Source organism: Herpailurus yagouaroundi, unplaced genomic scaffold (assembly GCF_014898765.1).
Source record: "Herpailurus yagouaroundi ecotype Mexico unplaced genomic scaffold, PumYag 163, whole genome shotgun sequence".
Lineage (NCBI taxonomy): Eukaryota > Metazoa > Chordata > Mammalia > Carnivora > Felidae > Herpailurus > Herpailurus yagouaroundi.
In genome coordinates, this window is record NW_024412404.1 from 66,333,669 (window position 1) to 66,352,556 (window position 18,888).

Consider the following 18,888-nt stretch of genomic DNA (forward strand, 5'->3'; position numbering starts at 1 on the left):
AACACCACAGCCCAGTCCCAGATGGCGTCCACGTGGACACTGAGGGAATCTCGGGAGGTCGTTGAGCGCCTGCTGCACACCAGGCCCTGGGGACCCAAGGGAGCATCAGGTAGTCCCGACCCTCAGGAGCTGAGGCCTCTCACGGCAGCTTGGACAATGTGGAAGGGACACAGGACAGTCATTTGGCATCCTGTGTTAGCCAGGGGACGGGCGGCAGGGCAGGGGACCTGAGGCGAGAGTGGAAGGCGGGCAGGGCAGGGCAGAGACAGGGCAGGGTGGTGACACTGGGCCATGAGGCCAGCCGGACCGTCACAACCCGAGCAGCTCCAAGGGTGGCAGTGACGGCATAAACATTCTGTTGGCAGCGTCCGGGACCCCCCGGGAAGAAGGGGAAGCAGCCCGCAGGCCCACGTCCCCAGCGGGCCCAGCTGAGCAGAGTGCAGGACGAGGCCGAGAGCAGAGCGAGGCCCCAGTGAGGGCTGTCCCGGCTCAGCGGGTCTCTCCCTGTCCCGTCGGAGATACGCAGCCGCCTGGGCGGGAGCAGGGGGCCCACTGCTCCCCGGGCCATTGCACATGGCAGGATTTGTTCCCCAAAGGGTCTCAACGTCTTGAAAAAATTGTTTGCGTGGGGAGGCAGGAACTGACGTCCTTTTGAAGATAAAATTTCAGCCCAACACATGCAGGTTTGAACATCGCGTCTGTTCAAGTAACCCATCGTCATTAGCGCACACAGGCCGGCCCCCACGGGCCTGTGCCCCCAGCGCCCCTCCCGGCACGGCCGTGTCACCTCGCATCCGTGCCAGTTTGGGCTTCGCACACCCCACCGCAGTTTTGACTTCATGAGGCGACTTCTCCCTCCAGGCCCTCCAGGCCCTCCAGGCCAAGGGCTGTATTTCATTTGTAAGTGAATGACAAGACCGATGAAGTGATGCAGACATTAAAACCCACTGTGCGAAGGAAGAGAGGCCCCCCGCTGTGGACCACCTGCCTCCTACCTGTAACACTTAAAGCTGACAGGCCCCAGTCGCCCTGCATCACCAGGGCCTCATGCCAGCCTCACTCTGGGGAGCCCTGCTCGACCTCCCGCTCCGGGGGAGGTGGGGTCTCCCGACACCCGGCCTCAGGGCCCGCGGCACCTGCTGTTGGGAGGGGCCGGCCCAGGAGGCGGCCTGGGGACAGCGATCGACCAGGGAGGCAATCTGCTCCCTCTGCCAGGCCTCCCAAGGCCACCAGAGTGTCCGTGATCGTCACCACCACACAGGGCCCCCGCTACCGCGTTCAGCCTCATTTTGTGAAGAAGCCCAACTGGGCTATTAGAGCTGACTCATTTTATACCCAAGAGCCAAAGCTGGAAATAAAAGTCATTGGAAGGAGATCTGGTTCTAAAATGTTTCTCTCTTAAATTCAAAACAAGGTTCACAAGTCAACTATAATGAAGACATCCTCATTTTACTAAAAATAGTTGAACGGATCCACAGGTGTGACAGTCCCGGCTTGTCCAAGTTAGAACAGGGGACGCCCCTCTGGGGGGCACGGACCCCGAGACCTGGCCGGGCTGCAGCAGGAAGCTTACCAACACAGGTGCTGTCCGTACACAACGCCAGTGCCCGTCCCCCACCCGCCTCTCCGGGGCCGGCATGAGCGGCGGGGAGGGGGCCGGGCGACAACCACAGCCCTCAAGACCAGAAGCAGGGGCCCCTTTTCATGTCGCTTCAGCCTCAAGTCTTTTGGCACCTGAATTTCACTCAGCCCGATGCCCTGCACTCAGTGCGGGAGGAAAAGCGTCCCTCGGGCCGCGGGGGAGATCGCTCGCTGACTGGCTTCCGAGGGGAGCCGTGATCTGCATTCGGGACCCGCCCCCCTCGCTCCAGGAGCACGTCTCCGAAGCGGTTCCTTACCCCTCGCTCCAGGAGCATATCTCGGAAGTGGGTCACCCGCTCCTCCAGCGGCAGCAGGATCTGGGGAGGTGGCGTCTTGGTGTCCTTGTCCACTCCTTCTGCCTCCTCTGGCCCAGGACTCGCGCGGCCTTCTGTCCTTTAGGGCACGAGACACAGACAGTTAGCCGTGCCCTCGGAGACCCACCTGCCAACCCCTAAAAGTCCCCCAGGAAACTCTTTAAGAAGCAGACACTCTGAGAACCTTTCAAAGCCTGGTGCAGGCAGCCCAGCAAAGGTGGCGATTTTTGCTCTGGGGCGAAGACTGCTTTGTTGCGTTTGGGGCAGAGCTGAGGCTGAGACCCTGACCCCAGGGGCGCCGGCAGGGAGCGAAGGCAGCGGTGGGTGCGTGCGAGGGCCCACGAGGTGGGAGGAAGCCCAGAGTCACCGTTTCACTGCCTAGACCCGGCCGTCAGAGGAGGTGAAGAAGCCTTTCCATCTGACAAACCACGGGAGCCCACACCTGGCTCTCTTCCTGTTGTTTGGGTTTGTTTCGTTTCAGGGAAGACCTTCCTTTTGGACAAATGCAGGAAGACAATTACCGGAGACCAACCCGTCGACACTCTGCGTACAGAAAACGCCGTCCCGGGGTCTAGCCCGACAGACAGGGAGATTTCAGTGACAACAGGGGGAACTCGACCCCCACCCCAGGCAGTCTGCGCAGCGATCGGTGCAGAGTGGGGCCCGCAAGCCCTGGAGCTGTTCCCTCCCTCCGGTTCCCCCCGGCCCACAGCCACCGGCCAGACGCAGCGGGCACAAGCCAGGGCCCGGCGGGCACCAGGGGATCCAACAAGCCACCTTTACCAGGCTGGCGGCTGAGAGGAAAGAAAGAGCCCACTCTCGCGAAGCACCAACCCGGCACCTGCCTTCTGTTACACACCCGGCCGCTCGATGGTGCTCTCGGGTCCACAACTCATTCCAGCAGCATTTGGGAACCTGCTTCCCAAACACCTGAGCATTCGTTGCTGCAAGATGTTCAGGGAACAGCAGACATGGCTCTGTCGCGATGCCCCTCTCACCCTCTGTCCCCCGATGGGAACAAGCCTGGCCAGCCGCCGCGCCTGCCCCGCCTCACAGCCTGGGCTCTGCCCTGAGGCATGTTCTCCCCCTGCCCCGGCCTGGAGAGCCACGCGCTCTGACCCCCCCGGAACCCTCTGCTGGGCCTCCTTCTGGCCCACCCTGCCCCACGCTTCCCCACAGTCAGGTCCCACGGCCAGTGACTCCCGCAAGGACGGGTGCAAATCCACTGTGTCCCGAGACCCCCCGGTTCAGAGAACCTTCACTTCTGATGCGCTTTGGTCAGGTTAGACCAGCAACTGTAAAGAGAAGTCCCCTGGGAGGCGCCTGGACTCAGCACCTCCTGCCGGCCCACCAGCACCTACATGGAGACGTCAGAGCAGAGGATGTGCCCCTCAAGAGCATGGCATGTCCCTGCTTCTTTGCGAACCCAGCCTTACCCTGGGAGTTAGTCAGTGAGAGTCACTTACGCCAGATACAGGGAGGGGCTTCCTGACACAGGTGTGGCATGGTGCCCCCCCAAGGGGACTGCGCTCCTGGGGGACACCCAGCGGTGCCTGGAGACATTGGTGGTTATCGCTGCCGGGGAGGCGCTGCTGGCACCTGGAGATGTAGAGGCCGGACGCGCTGCTAAATGCCCTGCCTCGCACAGGACAGATGCCCGCGAGGGCTTGTCCGGCAAATCTCCACCATCCACGTGTTTGGGGAGGAGGTGGGCAGGCCCACTGAAGGTCATACCATCACTTAGTGGCCGGGACCAAGGTGGTCCCTGCCTCCTGACACCTGCTTTTTCCATCACTGTCTATCCAAGATACCGCGGAAATCCATTAGTTACCGGCTTCAGGATGTGCCAAGAATATGCAACGTTCTATGTCTAACACTCACCAGGGTCGTGCTATGGCTTAATCCAACCTAATACAAAATGTGCGAAGGGAAAAAAAAGAAAAAACATTGGCTCAGCCCATTAGGGAATCTTATTTATAGACCAACTATTTCAGGAGAACTTACATTCTTTGCTGCTTATGTGATTATGTGGAATTTCAAGAAAAAGCAAATTACCAGTGGATTTGCAATTGTATCATAATCCAAAGGGTATAATTAGGAGTTCTTTGTAATAAATTTTCATTAGTTAAAAATAGAAGTGTGGAAACAAGACACGTATTGTAACTTGAAATAAGATTAATAGGAACGTTGTAAGCCCAGCAATGATCACATTTTACTGCTCACTCAACACAATACTTTGTTCAGAGGTGCTGGGTGCCTTCCATATTGTGAAGCTATCGGTTCAATTAGAATTGGTCAAAAGTAATGCAAACTTGCTAAATATATTTTTAATAGTCTCATGGCTGAATGAGTGTTGTACCTTTACCAAAAAGCAAACTCTAGTACTTGGGATACAACTAGCTTCAGGCCAAATCACCAGGGACGAGAGGCAGAAACCCCAAGGACACGGTAATTGGTGCCCACAGGTCCTGCTGGCCGGGTGGGTGGGAAAGGCCCCTCATCCGGAAAGAGTTTTGCCGCATGGCAGACCCCTCGCCAGGTCGACACCCTGCTTTGGGAAATCTTCCAGGTCAAGTGCATAGGTTGAGAAGGGCCTGGTCCTGCCCAGCCTTTCCCGCAGAGCAGGGGTCCCCAAGTCTGGGCCGCGGTGCTGGGGTCCCTTCACTCTGAGGGGCGGCTCCCTGGCTCCTGGCTCCCTCTGCCCTCTGACTGCTGCTGAGCTTGTCCAGCTGAACCGCTAATGGCCTGCGTACATGAGCACGAGTGGCGTCCACCCGGCCGGTAAGTCTGTAGCGACAGGGTTTGCCGACCTCGCCCATGTGCACAGGGCAGCAGGCTATTTGGTAAAACTCACCAGACGCATGCTCCGTGCAACCAGATTCTAGACGCGGCACGTCTGGTCACTGTTTCCTTTTTGTGGATGACAACCTTTAATGAGCTCATCTGAGGCTGAGGGAGCTCAGGCCGCGGGACTTTGCACATCTGCTGTGTGCCCAGAGGCCACCTCGGACTCGCAGACGCGCCTCTCTCCAGGAGAGGAGGGGAAGAGGCCCAGAGATGGCACCGTCACCGTAGCAGGTGCGCGCTGGGGGGCATGGTGCTCAGCACATCTGAGACACCCGCTGTTGACCCGTGTCCATTCGCCAGTGTGCCATCCCCCTGCCACCCCACGGGGAAGCTCACGTGGGGCTGGACGCATCAAAGGCCAAACCTCGGTTTGCACCGACGGACTGAGGTCCGCACACCTCAGGGTCCTCATGTGGGGCGATGACAGTGCTCACCTCACCGAGCTGTGAGGATTCGTGAGATAACCTGTGAACCCCTCCGAGCACCCGCCCCCCTCCCCTCCCCCTTCTAACACCATCACGCGAGAGGCTGTGCACAAATAGAAGGCATTCACCGTAACGCTGCCCCAACGGCAGCACCGGAGCAGAAGGGAGGTGAAGGCCGACGCCCGGTTCCGGAGAAGAAGCCACACGTGGATGTGCAGAATTCAACGTGCTTCTGAGCCTCCATGGGGACGGCTTGTTGCAAACTCTTGGGCAAATTATGGAAGTTCTCTGGACCTCGTTTTGGTAAAACCAGGTGGTTTGGACAAGACGATCTTGACACGCCTCAAAGCACCTCCATTCTGTGATGCACATGGGATCCTGCTCGCTTAGTCCTGGTGAAATAGTCCGGCATCTGGATTCTTCCATAGATTAGCTCTGCCTCCTGGTTTTGACTATAAATTTGGTAAGAGGTCTCCCACATCTTCATCCAGATGGTCATAAAACATGCAGCAGGAAGTGCCCAGAGCCGTGGCCTCTGGAGGGACCCACCAGCCCCGCCCCGCGGCGACCCTGCATTCTCCCAGGTGGGCGATGGGCAGGGGGGCGGCCACGGCAGGAGCATTGTCCTGGCAGCACTGTGTCTGCACGTGCCACGGCCACCACTGGGGTCCCTGCAGGAGACGGCCAGCCTGCGGTGCTCTCCGAGGTGCTGGTGGCCCGTCTCAAGTGACCTTGGTTTCATTTAAACCACCTCTCTCTCCCTCCTTGTCCTTGGGTCCGCTTCCCAGGGGGAGGGCAGCTTGGATGGCGTTTCTGCTTTACCACCATCGTCTGCAACCGGTGACCACTTGGTGCCACACTCTGCCGAGGGCCGGCTGGCCGGCCGATGAGCTGACAGGGGTGGTTCCAGCAGGTAATAACGACTGTGTCTGGTCTTTGTCCCTGCTTTGTGAATTTCCTGAGTGACTGGGGTGTCCTTGTTAAGGAGCCCGTTTTGGCCACCCCTGAGGTTACGAGACACGGTGACTCGGGGTGTGCCCTCAGACAGGTTCAAGAGAGGGCCAGGCCCACTGGAAACACCAGCACATGAAAAGAGGGCTGGAACCCTCAGGAAGGGAGGGGGCTGGAAGTCAAGTTCGGTCACATGGCCAGTGATTCAATCCGTCCTGCCTATATACCAACACCAGTGGGTTTGGAGGAGCCTCCTGGCTGCTGGGCCGGTGTCCCAGGAAGGAGGTGCACCCAAAATCCACAGGGACAGAGGCCCAGGACCCTTCCAGAACTCACCCTATGCATCTACCATTTGGCTGTTCCTGGGTTGTGCCCTTTATGATAAAACCACAACCTGAAGTACAGTGCTCTCCCGAGCTCTGTGAATCATTCTAGCAAATCATCAAACCTGAAGAGAGGTTATGAGAACCCCCGGATTTACAGCCAAGTCAGACAGAAGTGGGGAAAGGCAGGAGACCCCCCCGTCTGCTGGTGTCTGGAGTGGAGGCAGTTTTGTTTGGACTTCACCTGTGGGGTCTGTGCCGACTGGGGGCAGTTACGATCAGACTCGAGCATGGGACACCAGGTGACTCTCAGAGAATCACCCTCAGAAGGCAGGCACAGGTTTTTGGGTTTTTTAATTCTGTCAGCAGGTGTGCCTGAGAGCCTGCTGTGTTGCCCCCGGTGGCCAGGGCAGGCCGCATGGCTCCTGGGCTCCTGGGTCATTCATGGCAGAACCCCCCCCCCCCCACAACCATGCAGCACTCAGCCAGGATCACCGATGGGTGCCTTTCAGAGGTCGAGAGATTCTGTCCCCAGTCCCTCCTGGCTTGGTGGCTCACCAGCTATACCTGGTGTCCCCTGGCCCATAGAGGCATCCACCAGGTCTCTGCCCTCGTGGTCCCATGGCGTTCCCCCATGTGCATTCATGTCCAAATGGCCCCCTTTTTTAAGGACACCAGTCATTTGATTAGGGCCCACTTTAATGACCCCATCCTAACTAATTACATCTGCAACGACCCTATTTCCAAATAAGGCCCCATTCTGAGGTTCTGGGGCTAGGGCTCCAACGTATGAATGGGGAGGGGGGACACGATTAAACCCATAACCAGGTCCATCCTCACTGGGCAGGAAAGTGCCACACCCTCCAGGACGGTCCAGGTTTTGTCAACGCGAGAAGCAACGGGCTGGAAATCGGGGGCCCGAGGTCTCCCTGTGTGTGAAGTGGGGTGCCGACATGCCCCCCAACCCAGGAAGCACCGCACCAACCTCACTCTCCCAGGGATGGAGACCGCCTGGGTCATGGCTTTTTTTCTAAAACATTCATGTTGGTTTGTGCAGAGAGGTCTCAGCTTCTCCAGGACATGCCTCTGTTTGCCCACAGCCCACGGAGGTGTCCCCTGTGAGCCTCTTGGTGGCATCACCACAGAAGAGCCACGTGCTTTCTCAGCTCCTCAGGCTGCCAATCGGTCCACCTGCCTCCTGTCTTCATGGCTGTCTCACCTCTGTGCCTTCGTCGTGACGCTTCATCCTGACACCTGCTCTTCCTGTCCCTTGTCCGCTCACAGGCCTGGCTTGGTTTCCGTCTGGTCACCTGGCCTGCACGCCATACCTTACCCTGAGTGACTGAGCCGCTCTCTCCTCTGCACTCGCAGGTGTGGGGTTCCTGCAGCAGGTGGGCCGGACACACGATGCTTTCGTCGGAGCCACCTGGGGATCTGCCTCTCTGGCTGCCAGGCACGTCCCTGCATGCAGCATGAGGGCTTGTTCATGTCTTCTTTTCCAGCCCTAGGCACGTGCTGGGTGCCCAGAAGGCAGTGGCTAAACTGTTGACTTAGATTCTGGGCTTGAGTTTGTTCCCTGTGATTTCCTAGGAGACACGTTAAATGCAGGAGAGCCTCAGGTCTCACTTCCTAAAGGGGACAGGTGTTGTGGTCTTTAGACGTCTTTCTTACAGCCACAGAATGGTGCCCTTCTGAGCGTTTCCTCTCGAATTTGTCTGGATGTAATTAACACATTTGTGTAAGCCTTCCGAATGCATGGCTGTTCTCTCTGAGAAGAGTTGTCAAAGGAATTCATAAAACAAGGTTGTTCTGTAAATGTCCTGTGGTTTGGTATCCACCGCTCTGTGCCATGTAAAGTGGCTGAGAGCAACGCTTCAGGACCCAGGCAAGACTAGAACCCTTCCGTGGCTCACGGTAACTGTCTTCTGGATATTCATTAGCCTCTTCAAGCTTCATAGTCCTTGTCCTCAAAAGGGGAGGAACACGGAGGAAGAGGAGGAGAAGGAGGAGGGGAAGAAAACAGAGAAGAAGAAGAAGAAGAAGGGGGAGAGGAAGGAGGAGAAGAAAAGGGGGAAGAGGAGGAAGGGGAGAGGGAAGGGAGGGGGAGGAATGGGTGAGGGGAAGAGGAGGCAAAAGAGAAGAAGGCGAAAGGGAAGGACAGGAAGAGAAAGAGGAGGAGGGCAGATCTACACTGTAGGGATGACACAGGAGGCAGAGCGTTTGTTGGGCATTAATGGTTTGATCTCAACACACTTGTCTTTGAACTTGGACTTTCATCCAAACATGCTGTGTATTTTCAGACAAGCATCATCATTTTTCTTTTTTTTTTCATCTGTAAAATTGGAATTATAATAGTACTTGACTCTTAAGATCTGTTGTAAGAATTAAATGCAGTAATATGAATACCTGATATTTGTTGACATTCTGTGTGTAAAACCTTATCCTCCTACTTTGCCTACATCACTTCATTCAATCCCAGTGCTACAGGGAAACATGGTTATCATCCTCACTCCACAGATGGGAAAACTGAGATGATGCCTGAAAAGTAGTTAGCACAATGGCTGCTCTATACATAGTACTGATGCTGCTGCTGCTGATGGTGGTGGCGATGGTGGTGATGATGACGATAATGGTGGTGATGGTGGTGATGATGATGGTGGTGGTGATGGTGGTGATGGTGGTGGTGATGATGATGATGGTGGTGGTGATGATGGTGATGATGATGATGGTGGTGGTGATGGTGGTGATGGTGGTGGTGATGGTGATGATGGTGGTGGTGGTGATGGTGATGATGATGGTGGTGGTGGTGGTGATGATGAGGACGGTGGTGATGGTGGTGGTGGTGATGGTGGTGATGGTGGTGGTGGTGGTGGTGGTGATGGTGGTGATGGTGGTGGTGGTGGTGATGATGGTGGTGATGATGGTGGTGATGATGGTGGTGGTGGTGATGGTGATGATGGTGATGATGAGGACGGTGGTGATGACGATGGTGGTAGTGATAGTAGTGATGGCTATGATGAGGATGGTGCCACGTGATAGTGGTGATAACAGTAACGATGATCCTTCACTTTCATTGTCTCTGGCAGCCTCTGACCACCCACACCAACCCTCCGAAGACTGGGATCCAGTCCTCTATGTGGCTGGATGACGTCTCATCTTTTATTTGATTTAATAGAAGGGGAGAACTTGTTCTTTCTCCTGGCAAAGAAGGCTGGGAATTCATCATCAAAATACTGCCAGCCTGTAACTCTGGTGTCAGACACAATACGAAATTCTGCAAGAATCAAAGTCTCTGTGAACCTCTGCCTTGTGGGGCCTCAAACATTATGTTGTGTGGTTGTAACAAATAGTCTTCAGATGAGGCGAACTTTGAAAGATGCGTATTCTCTGGTCTTTAGCCCTGACACAGAGCGTGGTAGCGTGCCCCTGGCCACTGTCAGAAGACTGGCGCATCGATCAGGGTGGGCTCCAGGTCCCTTGACGGGGTGGGAGGGTGCAGGGGTGCCGGCTCTTCCAGCAATGCCCTTTGTATGCGGATGGTCGGGATCCAGCAGTGGCCTCGAGCAGGGCGCCTCTCCCGGATGAAACGTAGCCATGGGCAGGATCCTGGCTGCGGGGCCTCAGCACCGGTCCCGGGCAGGATGGAGTGAGGAGCTCTGGGAGCACAGGGATGTGGCTGTCCCTGCCTGCACACAGAGGTGAGGTTCAAGGCTGATAGGGACACAAGGTGCGCCCGGAGGAGCAGGACTCAGGCTCCAGGCCGGGCCTGGGACCTCGGGTTTTCAGCGCTGCCCTGCTCTGCCTGACTGACCGCGGACCCCCTGGCAAACCTCTGTGTGTCTCCTCGCCCGGCCCCACCTTCTGGCCCTGATGACACCTTCAGGGGGGGTGTGGGCTGGGGACCAGCACAGGCACCCCGGCCTCTGCCGAGGCCAACCCCTCCGTGGCGGGCTGACCACTCAGCCGTCCCCTTTCTGCGCACACGGTTACGATTTGCCAGTTATGAGCCAGGACCTCCTACCACACGATGCTCTGCTGGCCACGGCCTTCAGAGAGACCGAGGGGTGCCAGCTGCAGACTTACTTGTCAGCCTAAAGGCCGTCTCTGCGCTCGAAGGCCAAGCTCCCCTCCGTGGAAAGCAGCAGCTGAAGGCTGTTTTCTGGCTCATGGCAGACGGCCCCATTCTGGACCGCATAGAGCTCAGGCCCCTGTCTCCAGAAATGGGTCGGTCTGGTTGTCAAAAGGGCAGGTTCTGAGTAGAGTCCCGCTTCACGACCCAGCTCCGTGAGGTGCCATGCTGTCCCGGCCTCAGTGCTTGCCTTGGAGAAATCGGAACAAATTCCCAGCAGCTGGGGGGTCCTCAAACGCCTCGGCAGATCCTGTGCGGTCTCATCTGGGAACGCACAGGGCCTCAGCACCCAGAACCTGATCTCACACCACACGATGGCGGCACAGGGGGCCCGCGGATGGGTCCTCACTGTCCCTCAAGAAGGTGTTTCCTCCTTGCACGGGGCTGGTGGCCCCGTGCTGAATCCTGAGCACGCCCAGGCTTGCGGGGGGTGGGGGGCGTCCTCGGCTTGGGGGACGTGGGCCGGGGCCCACGGAGGCTGCCGTGTCACTTGCATTGCAACAGTCACGACAGAGCTTTGGGGAAGCACCGGAAGGAATGCATCAGCCCAATCCCACACACCTCGGGACGCAAGACTCTTGGACATTTGAAGCTTTAAACCACAGGAAAACCTCCTGATGTGAAACAAAGCAAAGGCAGAGAAGTTCTCAGTGTCCCCAAATCCTCACGCTACAGCAGGCCGTCAGGACCGCGGAAGACAGCCCGCAGACAACGTCTTCACAAGTAGGGCAGAGGCTTCCCTGGGAACTCTCACTGTGGCGGGCACAGCCAGGCCCCAGGCACCAGCAGGCCCTCGGGTATCAGCGACGGCCCCAGGAAGCAGGGAGGTGGCGGAGGCCCAGGGAGCCTGACGTGTCCCCGGGGCTGAGAGGCAGCCACGGGGCAGCGGCTGCCCGGAAGGGGTGGGGCTGGACCTGGAGGGGCTCCGGCTTCAGAGAAGCCAGCATGGTGGCCGGGCCTGCGAGCTAAGGGTCCCTCAGGTTAAAACCCGGGACAAGGACAAAGAGAAAATGGCGTGAACTTATCGGAATTACACAGAGACACCAAGGAAAGGGAAAGGAGGGTGAGAGTGGGGGGCACCGTGGACAGGCTCCAAACACAGGGGCACATCCCCGTGTCACGACGATAGGGAGCGTTCCAGAGCCCGGTGACCAGGAATGCCGCCTTGGACCATCTCCCCAGCACCCTCTCGTTTCACTCGAGCTGCAGAAAAATGTCACCGTGCAACCCCACGTACAGGAGTAAGAGAACAAAGATGCCCCTGCAGACAGAAGGAGCAAGGCCCGAAGTCAGCCAAGAATCTGATGAAAATCGTAACCAACCACTTGAAAATGAGCTAACTTTTCTTTTCTTTTTTTTTTTAAGTTTATTTATTTATTTTGAGACAGAGACAGCACGTGTCGGGGAGGGGCAGAGAGAGAGGAAACAGAGAATCCCAACCAGCTGCCGGTGCAGAGTCCCACACGGGGCTCGAACCACGAACCGTGAGATTGTGACCTGAGCCGAAACCAAGAGTCGGATGTTCGACCAACTGAGCCACCCAGGTGCCCCGAAAATGAGCTCACTTTTCAAAGGCTGTGGTGCAGGTTATAAAATCACAGCCTATATCAGAGTAGATAATTCAGGGGGAAAAGGGCATGTTGTTGCACCAAATAAAGATCTGAAAAGACAGCTGGATGATGCGGGAAATTACAAATTAAAGGGAAACAAATTAGAAATGAAGCATAAACCAGAAGGTGCACAAACATGCCTTAAGATTAACAGATAAGAATGAGAGGGAAAAACCTAAAGAAACCAGGAAAGGTACAAAGAGGATGTGAAAGAAAGTGACACAGAAAGGCAAAGAGCTACTTGTGTCCTTGGAGTGGCCAGTAAGGAGGCTCAAAGCATAAAATGGAACAAATTCTAAAAAAAAAAAAAAAAAAAAAACCCACAAATTCAAGAAAATCTCCTCGTATTAAAAAGATGTTCACCTACATTTTGAAAAGGTACATCTCATGCCCGGGGCAGTCAAGCAACAATCACCAAGACAGGGACAAGCACTTTGTTGTTGTTGTTGTTGTTTTTAATTTTTATTTATTTTTGAGACAGAGACAGAGAGACAGAGCGTGAGCAGGGGAGGGGCAGAGAGAGAGGGAGACACAGAACCCGAAGCAGGCTCCGGGCTCCGAGCTGTCAGCGCAGAGCCCCACGTGGGGCTCAAACTCACAGACCGCGAGATCAGGACCTGAGCGGAAGTCGGACACTTAACCGACTGAGCCAGCCAGATGCCCCTCTTTATTTATTTTTGAGACAGAGAGAGAGACAGAGCGTGAGCAGTGGAGGGGCAGAGAGAGGAGGAGACACAGAATCCGAAGCAGGCTCCGGGCTCCGAGCTGTCAGCACAAAGCCTGACGTGAGGCTCGAAATTACGAACCATGAGATCATGACCTGAGCTGAAGTCAGACACTTAACTGACTGAGCCACCCAGGCGCCCCAACAAGCTCCTTGTTTTTTAAATGACAGGACCCGTAACAGGGGGAAACACATCAGCTGTTTAACTCTGGGAACTCATCGTGAGTTCATCACCTTTGCAGGACACTACCAAGTCAGCACAAGGCTTTGACAATGAGCTTGGAAGGGGAAGAATCCAGCTTTTATCCTGTTTTCTATCTGGGTTATAACTTAAGGGAACCAAAAAGTTTATGAGGCCATTGCTCTTTGTAAAGCGTTCAATCCAGCAGGTGCAAATAAAATGGGACGACTCACACACTGGTGTTTAACAACCCTTACGGAAATGACAGTCCTACACAAATCACCCACTCATGTCACAAAAAGACAGGTGACCAGAGATGCTGAGGCTCCTGGCGGAGGGAGCTCAGTGCTGCCGTAAGGTTTTCTTACCAAACGTGGACCAGACCGGAGCTGGGGCAGCCTGTACGTGTGGCTGCACGCACAGAAGCCCATGGACGTGAGGACACGGCTGCGGACCTTGGGTCGGGGGAAATGCTGATTTCTTTCAAAGCAAATAAAGAAAACCAAACTGGGGCAGGAGAGGAGAAAACCGCAGATTAAAACAGACTCAGGAAGGTGATCAGCAGGGTGTGGAAAGCAAACCTGACTCGGACGCTGGTGTGAAAACGAAGAGTAAGAGAAAAGAAAACCATCAAGGGAATTTGAACAGTGTCCGGGCGGTGATTTGGTCACAGTAAGGAATTATTGTTTGCTGCTTGTTTTCAGGCGTGACTACGGATATCTTCTAAAAATGTGGTATGTTAGTCCTGCGCCCTGAAATACGTCCAAACGGAATTTATAGGAGACCTGGGTTTGTTCCCAAATAGTCTGAGTGGGGGGCACAGACCAGACACGAGCTGCACTGGCCGTGACGTTACTGACGCCGGGAACGTGGCCCCGGAGGGCGGATGTCCTGCTCTCCTTTCTATACTGAACTTTGCCCCGTTGAAAAGTTGAAGGATGAACTCAGGGCTGGGTCTGCTGAGTTGACCTCACCTGCGTTTTCCCTGCACACCATCCTGCTCTCATCGTGGACCATCCTCTTGAGGCCGCACCTGCTCTGTGTCTGTCACCATAGAGGCAAACGCCGCCCTGCCGCTGCTCCAGCCACCTCCCCCTGCCTCCCGCCAGCTGAGCGTTCTTCGCGGTAGACACGACCGTCAGAGGGCGCAGAGCTGACCCATTACTTTTCCCAGGTCTGCAGCATGTACATTCTTGCTCACGGGACACAAGAGAAAAGGCTGCCTCAGGCTGTCACACGCGTACACCTCCCGGGGTTAGGGAGGGAGCCCAAATTCTTGACAGCCAGTCTGGAGAAGAGGGAGGTGAGACGTGGGCCAGCACGTGGCGACGTCTCTCTGTGTCCCCGCCGTGACACTGCCATCACACCGCCGTAAGGGTCAAGTCGACTGGACGGCAGGGCTGCAGGAGACAGGCTCACTGTCGCAGCAGGCGCCCGGCTCCAGGCCGCACCCCCTTCCCCTCACTGGCAGACCGGGCGCGCCGCACAACAACGTCTGCTGAGGCAGAAAACGCATTTCCCGTTTCCCCTTCGAAGGGCTGCAGTGATTTCGGACATCCCAACTGCAATCGAGGCAACGCATGCAGGTTGCTGATGCCTGGTCGCTCGTTCGAGCGGCTTCTGGGGAGCAGCTGTAGCCGTGATGACCTCTCGGTAGGGACAGTCACCCTGGGTGCGCCACGGTCAGCGGGATGGAGAGGAGTCTGGGGATAGGAAACTCCCTGGATTCCGTTTAAGACGGAGAGTTTGAAAGTGGGAATTTTGAGGAAGAGGTGGAAATTGAAACTGTCTTCTCAAATCAAAGACCATCTCCAGGAGCGGTCCTGTCCTAAGCTCCCTTGGGAGCGGGCGGCAGAGGGCACTGCACAGGGGTCCCGGGGAGGCCCCCGGGGCTCATCGTGGTGGAAGGAGAGAAGGCCAGCGTGAACCCAGACCCCACACGTCTCCTCGGGCTCTTCCGTCCTAGGTAAGCCTGTCAAAGTCCTGATTGTTTGAGACTCAGCTGACGCCTTGCCTCCCTGACCACCCAATGTCTGCGTGGCCTTGCAGGGACCCCCTGAATGCTTCCTCAGGGAAGGCAATGCAGACGGGCACAGCTCCGGTGTCGATGGCTCGTGTCACGCCCGCGCTGGGCCCTCCCTTCCTGGGCAGGGACTCAGATCAAACAACAGCTGTGGTTCTGTCATGCAGAGGCCCGAGGAGAAGCCAGATGCCCACGGAGGGACAGACCGGAATCGGTGACTGTGCCCGGCCCCAGTGCAGGGGCGGCAGGCGGTCCCCGTGCCGAGGGGAGGGGGCTGCAGCTCAGCCGTGGTTATCGTACACCCGGCAGCTTCAGCACAGAGACACAGGATGGCAAGTTCCGGGATCAAGGGCTAGAGCGGGGAGTGCTGACATGGTGGCACCAGGGACGGAGACATTTCTGCTGCAACCAACTGGCCCCGGGGTGCCCCAAGCCAAGGAGGAAATACGGTTGGTCCAGCGGTGCCGCGCTGCAGCGTCTGGGATGCTGGGTCTGTCTGGCATGGCCTTAACACTCCTGTCTTCCTGGGCTAGAGCTGCCGGAGACAGAAAACGACACCCAAGTGTTTGTGTGTCCCTGGGCCCCACACAGCAGGTGCGGTGGGCATCTGCTCGGCGCACGCCCGAAAGAGGAGGGGAGAGCCAAGGACTGGTTATAATCTGGGAACACGGCCTCCTGTTTGTCCATCCATCCGCTCTGTCTGTCTCTCCAGGAGCCATGGCCGTCCGTGGGAGGCCCCAGGCCTCCTATGCATGACCATTTGACAGACGTGGGCCTCCTCTTGTCCCTGAAGTGTCCATCCCACCACAGAGATGGGGGCCATGGGAAGCTCCCAGACGGGGACAACCTGGAGGACACCGGGGGCCCGGGCACACAGTGCAGCACATACGGCAGGTGCTTAGCATTTGACGGATGCACGGGCCAGAACCTAGCTTCTCTCTGCTGGCCTGCCTGTGCGCGGGTGCCACGTTGGACTTAGGAGGTCACGGCAGGCCGGGAAGGTCCCCAGGGTCTCCTGTGCACCCTGCATGTGGGTGTGCTCTCGACGGCATGAATGGACCCTTCGTAGAAGAAAATTCTCCAGCAGTCCCTCCCCGATGTGAGGGAAGACAGAATGATCATAGACATCACAGTTTTATCGCAGAGTTCAGGCACCTGCTGCAGCACTAGAGGTCCCCAGAGACCCCTGGCCAGCCCTCCCACGCAAAGGTAAGTGATGGCAAACCAGAGTCCCAGGAAGGAAAGGTAGGCTGAGAGTTCTGACGAAGAGCCAGTGAGGGAACTTTGGTGGGGGGGGGGGGGGGGGGGGGGCTCCGGTTGACTTGGCCTGGCCTCCTGCAGGCCGGATTTCAGATCTCTCCGTGGGAGACCCTTGCGTGACGGGTGACAGCAGAAGTCTGCCTGTTCACCCCAAGGCAAGGGGCAGCGCCCGCCGCGTCTATGTGCAGCTGGCGTGCAACACGGGTCTCCTTACCAATGCTGGTATCTGGTCACCCCTTCAAAAACACAGAGGTTTATAATTCTTTTTGAAGAGAAAACAAATGGCAGGAATATGTGTGTTCCAGTTCAAAAAGACAGTGAAATCCCAGCACAACTGATCACTCCATCCCAAAGGCAGCTGTCACAAGGTAACCTGTGTGTGACGCTCTAGTGACCTGTGGCACAGGTTTCTATACAGACCCCGCTGATCAGCTGAAATCATGAATTATGTACGAGGAGTGGCAGAAGGGCAGTGGGCGTTAATCGTTCGTTTTCCATGCTCGTCAAAGACCACAGAAAGACGACACACTGTCCTATCTTACGGAGTCTCCTGGAGAAGAACGTGAGACTCCCACCCTGACCCTGGAATGCGGATCATTCTCGTTCTATCAGGGCCAATTAAAGATACAGTTTTATAGCAACTTTATTTTTAAGCCCACCTATTTTCTAGCATTATCTGATGGCATTTCAAAGAGGCGATGCTCTCACTTTCTCAACAGCTAACCTCTGTGGGATTCGAGAAACCCGGTACATAGAAAGGAAAGAGCTTGGCTCCTGGTTGTCTCTGTGGCGTGATGCCCCCGCCGCTGCCCACACTTACTGATAATCGTTTGCTTGTGTGCCGGAGATCAACGGCTTTCTGACTGCCATAAGAGGGTTTCCTTCCACCTTCCACAGTTGGCTCTGTCCGGATACGGGCTTGACTGGGGAACAGTGTCAGGGGCAGTGTCTGCAACACCTCCACACTTTATATTAGGCTTGTCTTTTGGATGCTAATGTTTTTTTCGTACTAGATGGATTGTCCCAGCCCTAGACTGCCCCCAGGTGGGGTGTAGAACTCCAGGAAGACAGATCATAACCTCACAGCTCTGTGCGGGGCACCTCGGGATCATGTGTGGACACGGAGGATGGGGGTACCTCCTCAGGTGACCCCAAAGATCCTTCAAGACCCAGCCTTGTCCAGAGGCCCTGCTTGGGGCGTGCCTTGGCCACATTGGTTTACCAAGAGAAAATATGCGGGACGTACTTGGGGCAAACAGAAAAAGGACCGGGCACTTCCTGCCGATTCAATGTTCTCTTAGGTCTCCAGCCCACGCTGCTCACGACCCCAAGAAAGCGCCCTATTGATGCGACTTTTTTATGGGATGAGGCCAACTTTACCCCTTCTACCCAAAGCCATCAACTGGGCATCCCCAAACTTACAAACTACAAAAGTTACAAACTTAGAAATAAGCAATACTCCAAGCCAAGAGATTTCTTTTGGTCACCCACAGGATAAAAAATCTGCGCCACAGCTGTGGGGCCAGTGGTAACTGAAGGAGCAAGGCCACCCTTTCGTGCTCCAGGAAGCCGTTAGTGAGGAGGAACCCCCAGCCCATCAACTGGTAAAATCAGGCACCGCTAAAAGCCACACATGTCGTTGACAATTTCTTCTCTAATGTGTCTTGTGGATCATTTCATTCTGATGTTTAAACTATATGACTCACATTCGCTGGATCCTTGAGATAGTACCTACCGTTCAATTACCTGACATAAATCCCAAGTTCTTAAAATAGACCGCACATGTGAAAAGCAGTCTGAACTTAGAGAAGACCACTCAACCAGAAACCGGCAAAACCCGTAGACACTGCACAAAACGGCAAAACAGGGAGACACAATCACTTTCCCACTTCCCAGTCCCGGGGAAGATGCAGGGTCACATGTCATGGGCGCATCCCATTAAGTAGTAAATAACAAGGCACTTGAAACTGCTCACCGGGTCATGTAAAATATTTTAGTAATTTGAAAGCTTGTCACTGGGACGTATTTCTTTTCCCAGGGAGTTTTGGGAAAAGTATCATCTAGACCTGAATTATTGGAACAATTGAGCTAATTCCATCTGTGTAAGAGTGTGCAAGATGTATACGAGTCGTGTCGGGGTTTGGAAGAAACGCAGGAGCAGAAAGCAACGTCCAATGTTTCCTGAACATGGCGGCTGCTGAGTCACACGCCATAGGAGGATTTGACACACTTACTTCTTGATGACGAAAAATTTCATTAGTTATACAATAAAGGTAGGTCAGAAGGGACTGATTTCAGCAGGTCCTCTGAAGGCTTGTTCTCTTAATATCTATGCCAGAATCCACCAATTAAAAATACACAAACGCAGTCAGGAACTCGAGAAAAGCCCGGACTCACTGACAATAACCTTCCCAAAGCCAGACACGGTGCACAGAGATGCACCGTGGTCTGGCAGCCCAG

General features: G+C 55.7%; 1 protein-coding gene across 1 annotated transcript in view; it reads right to left on the minus strand.

Moving 5' to 3' along the window:
- TCERG1L (transcription elongation regulator 1 like) overlaps positions 1 to 18,888 on the minus strand; it is a 166,810-nt gene that overhangs the window by 19,756 nt on the left and 128,166 nt on the right. The window contains exon 7 of the mRNA XM_040486936.1: positions 1,899 to 2,034. Within this exon, the coding sequence (XP_040342870.1) occupies positions 1,899 to 2,034 (136 nt within the window). The remainder of the gene's footprint in view (positions 1 to 1,898; positions 2,035 to 18,888) is intronic.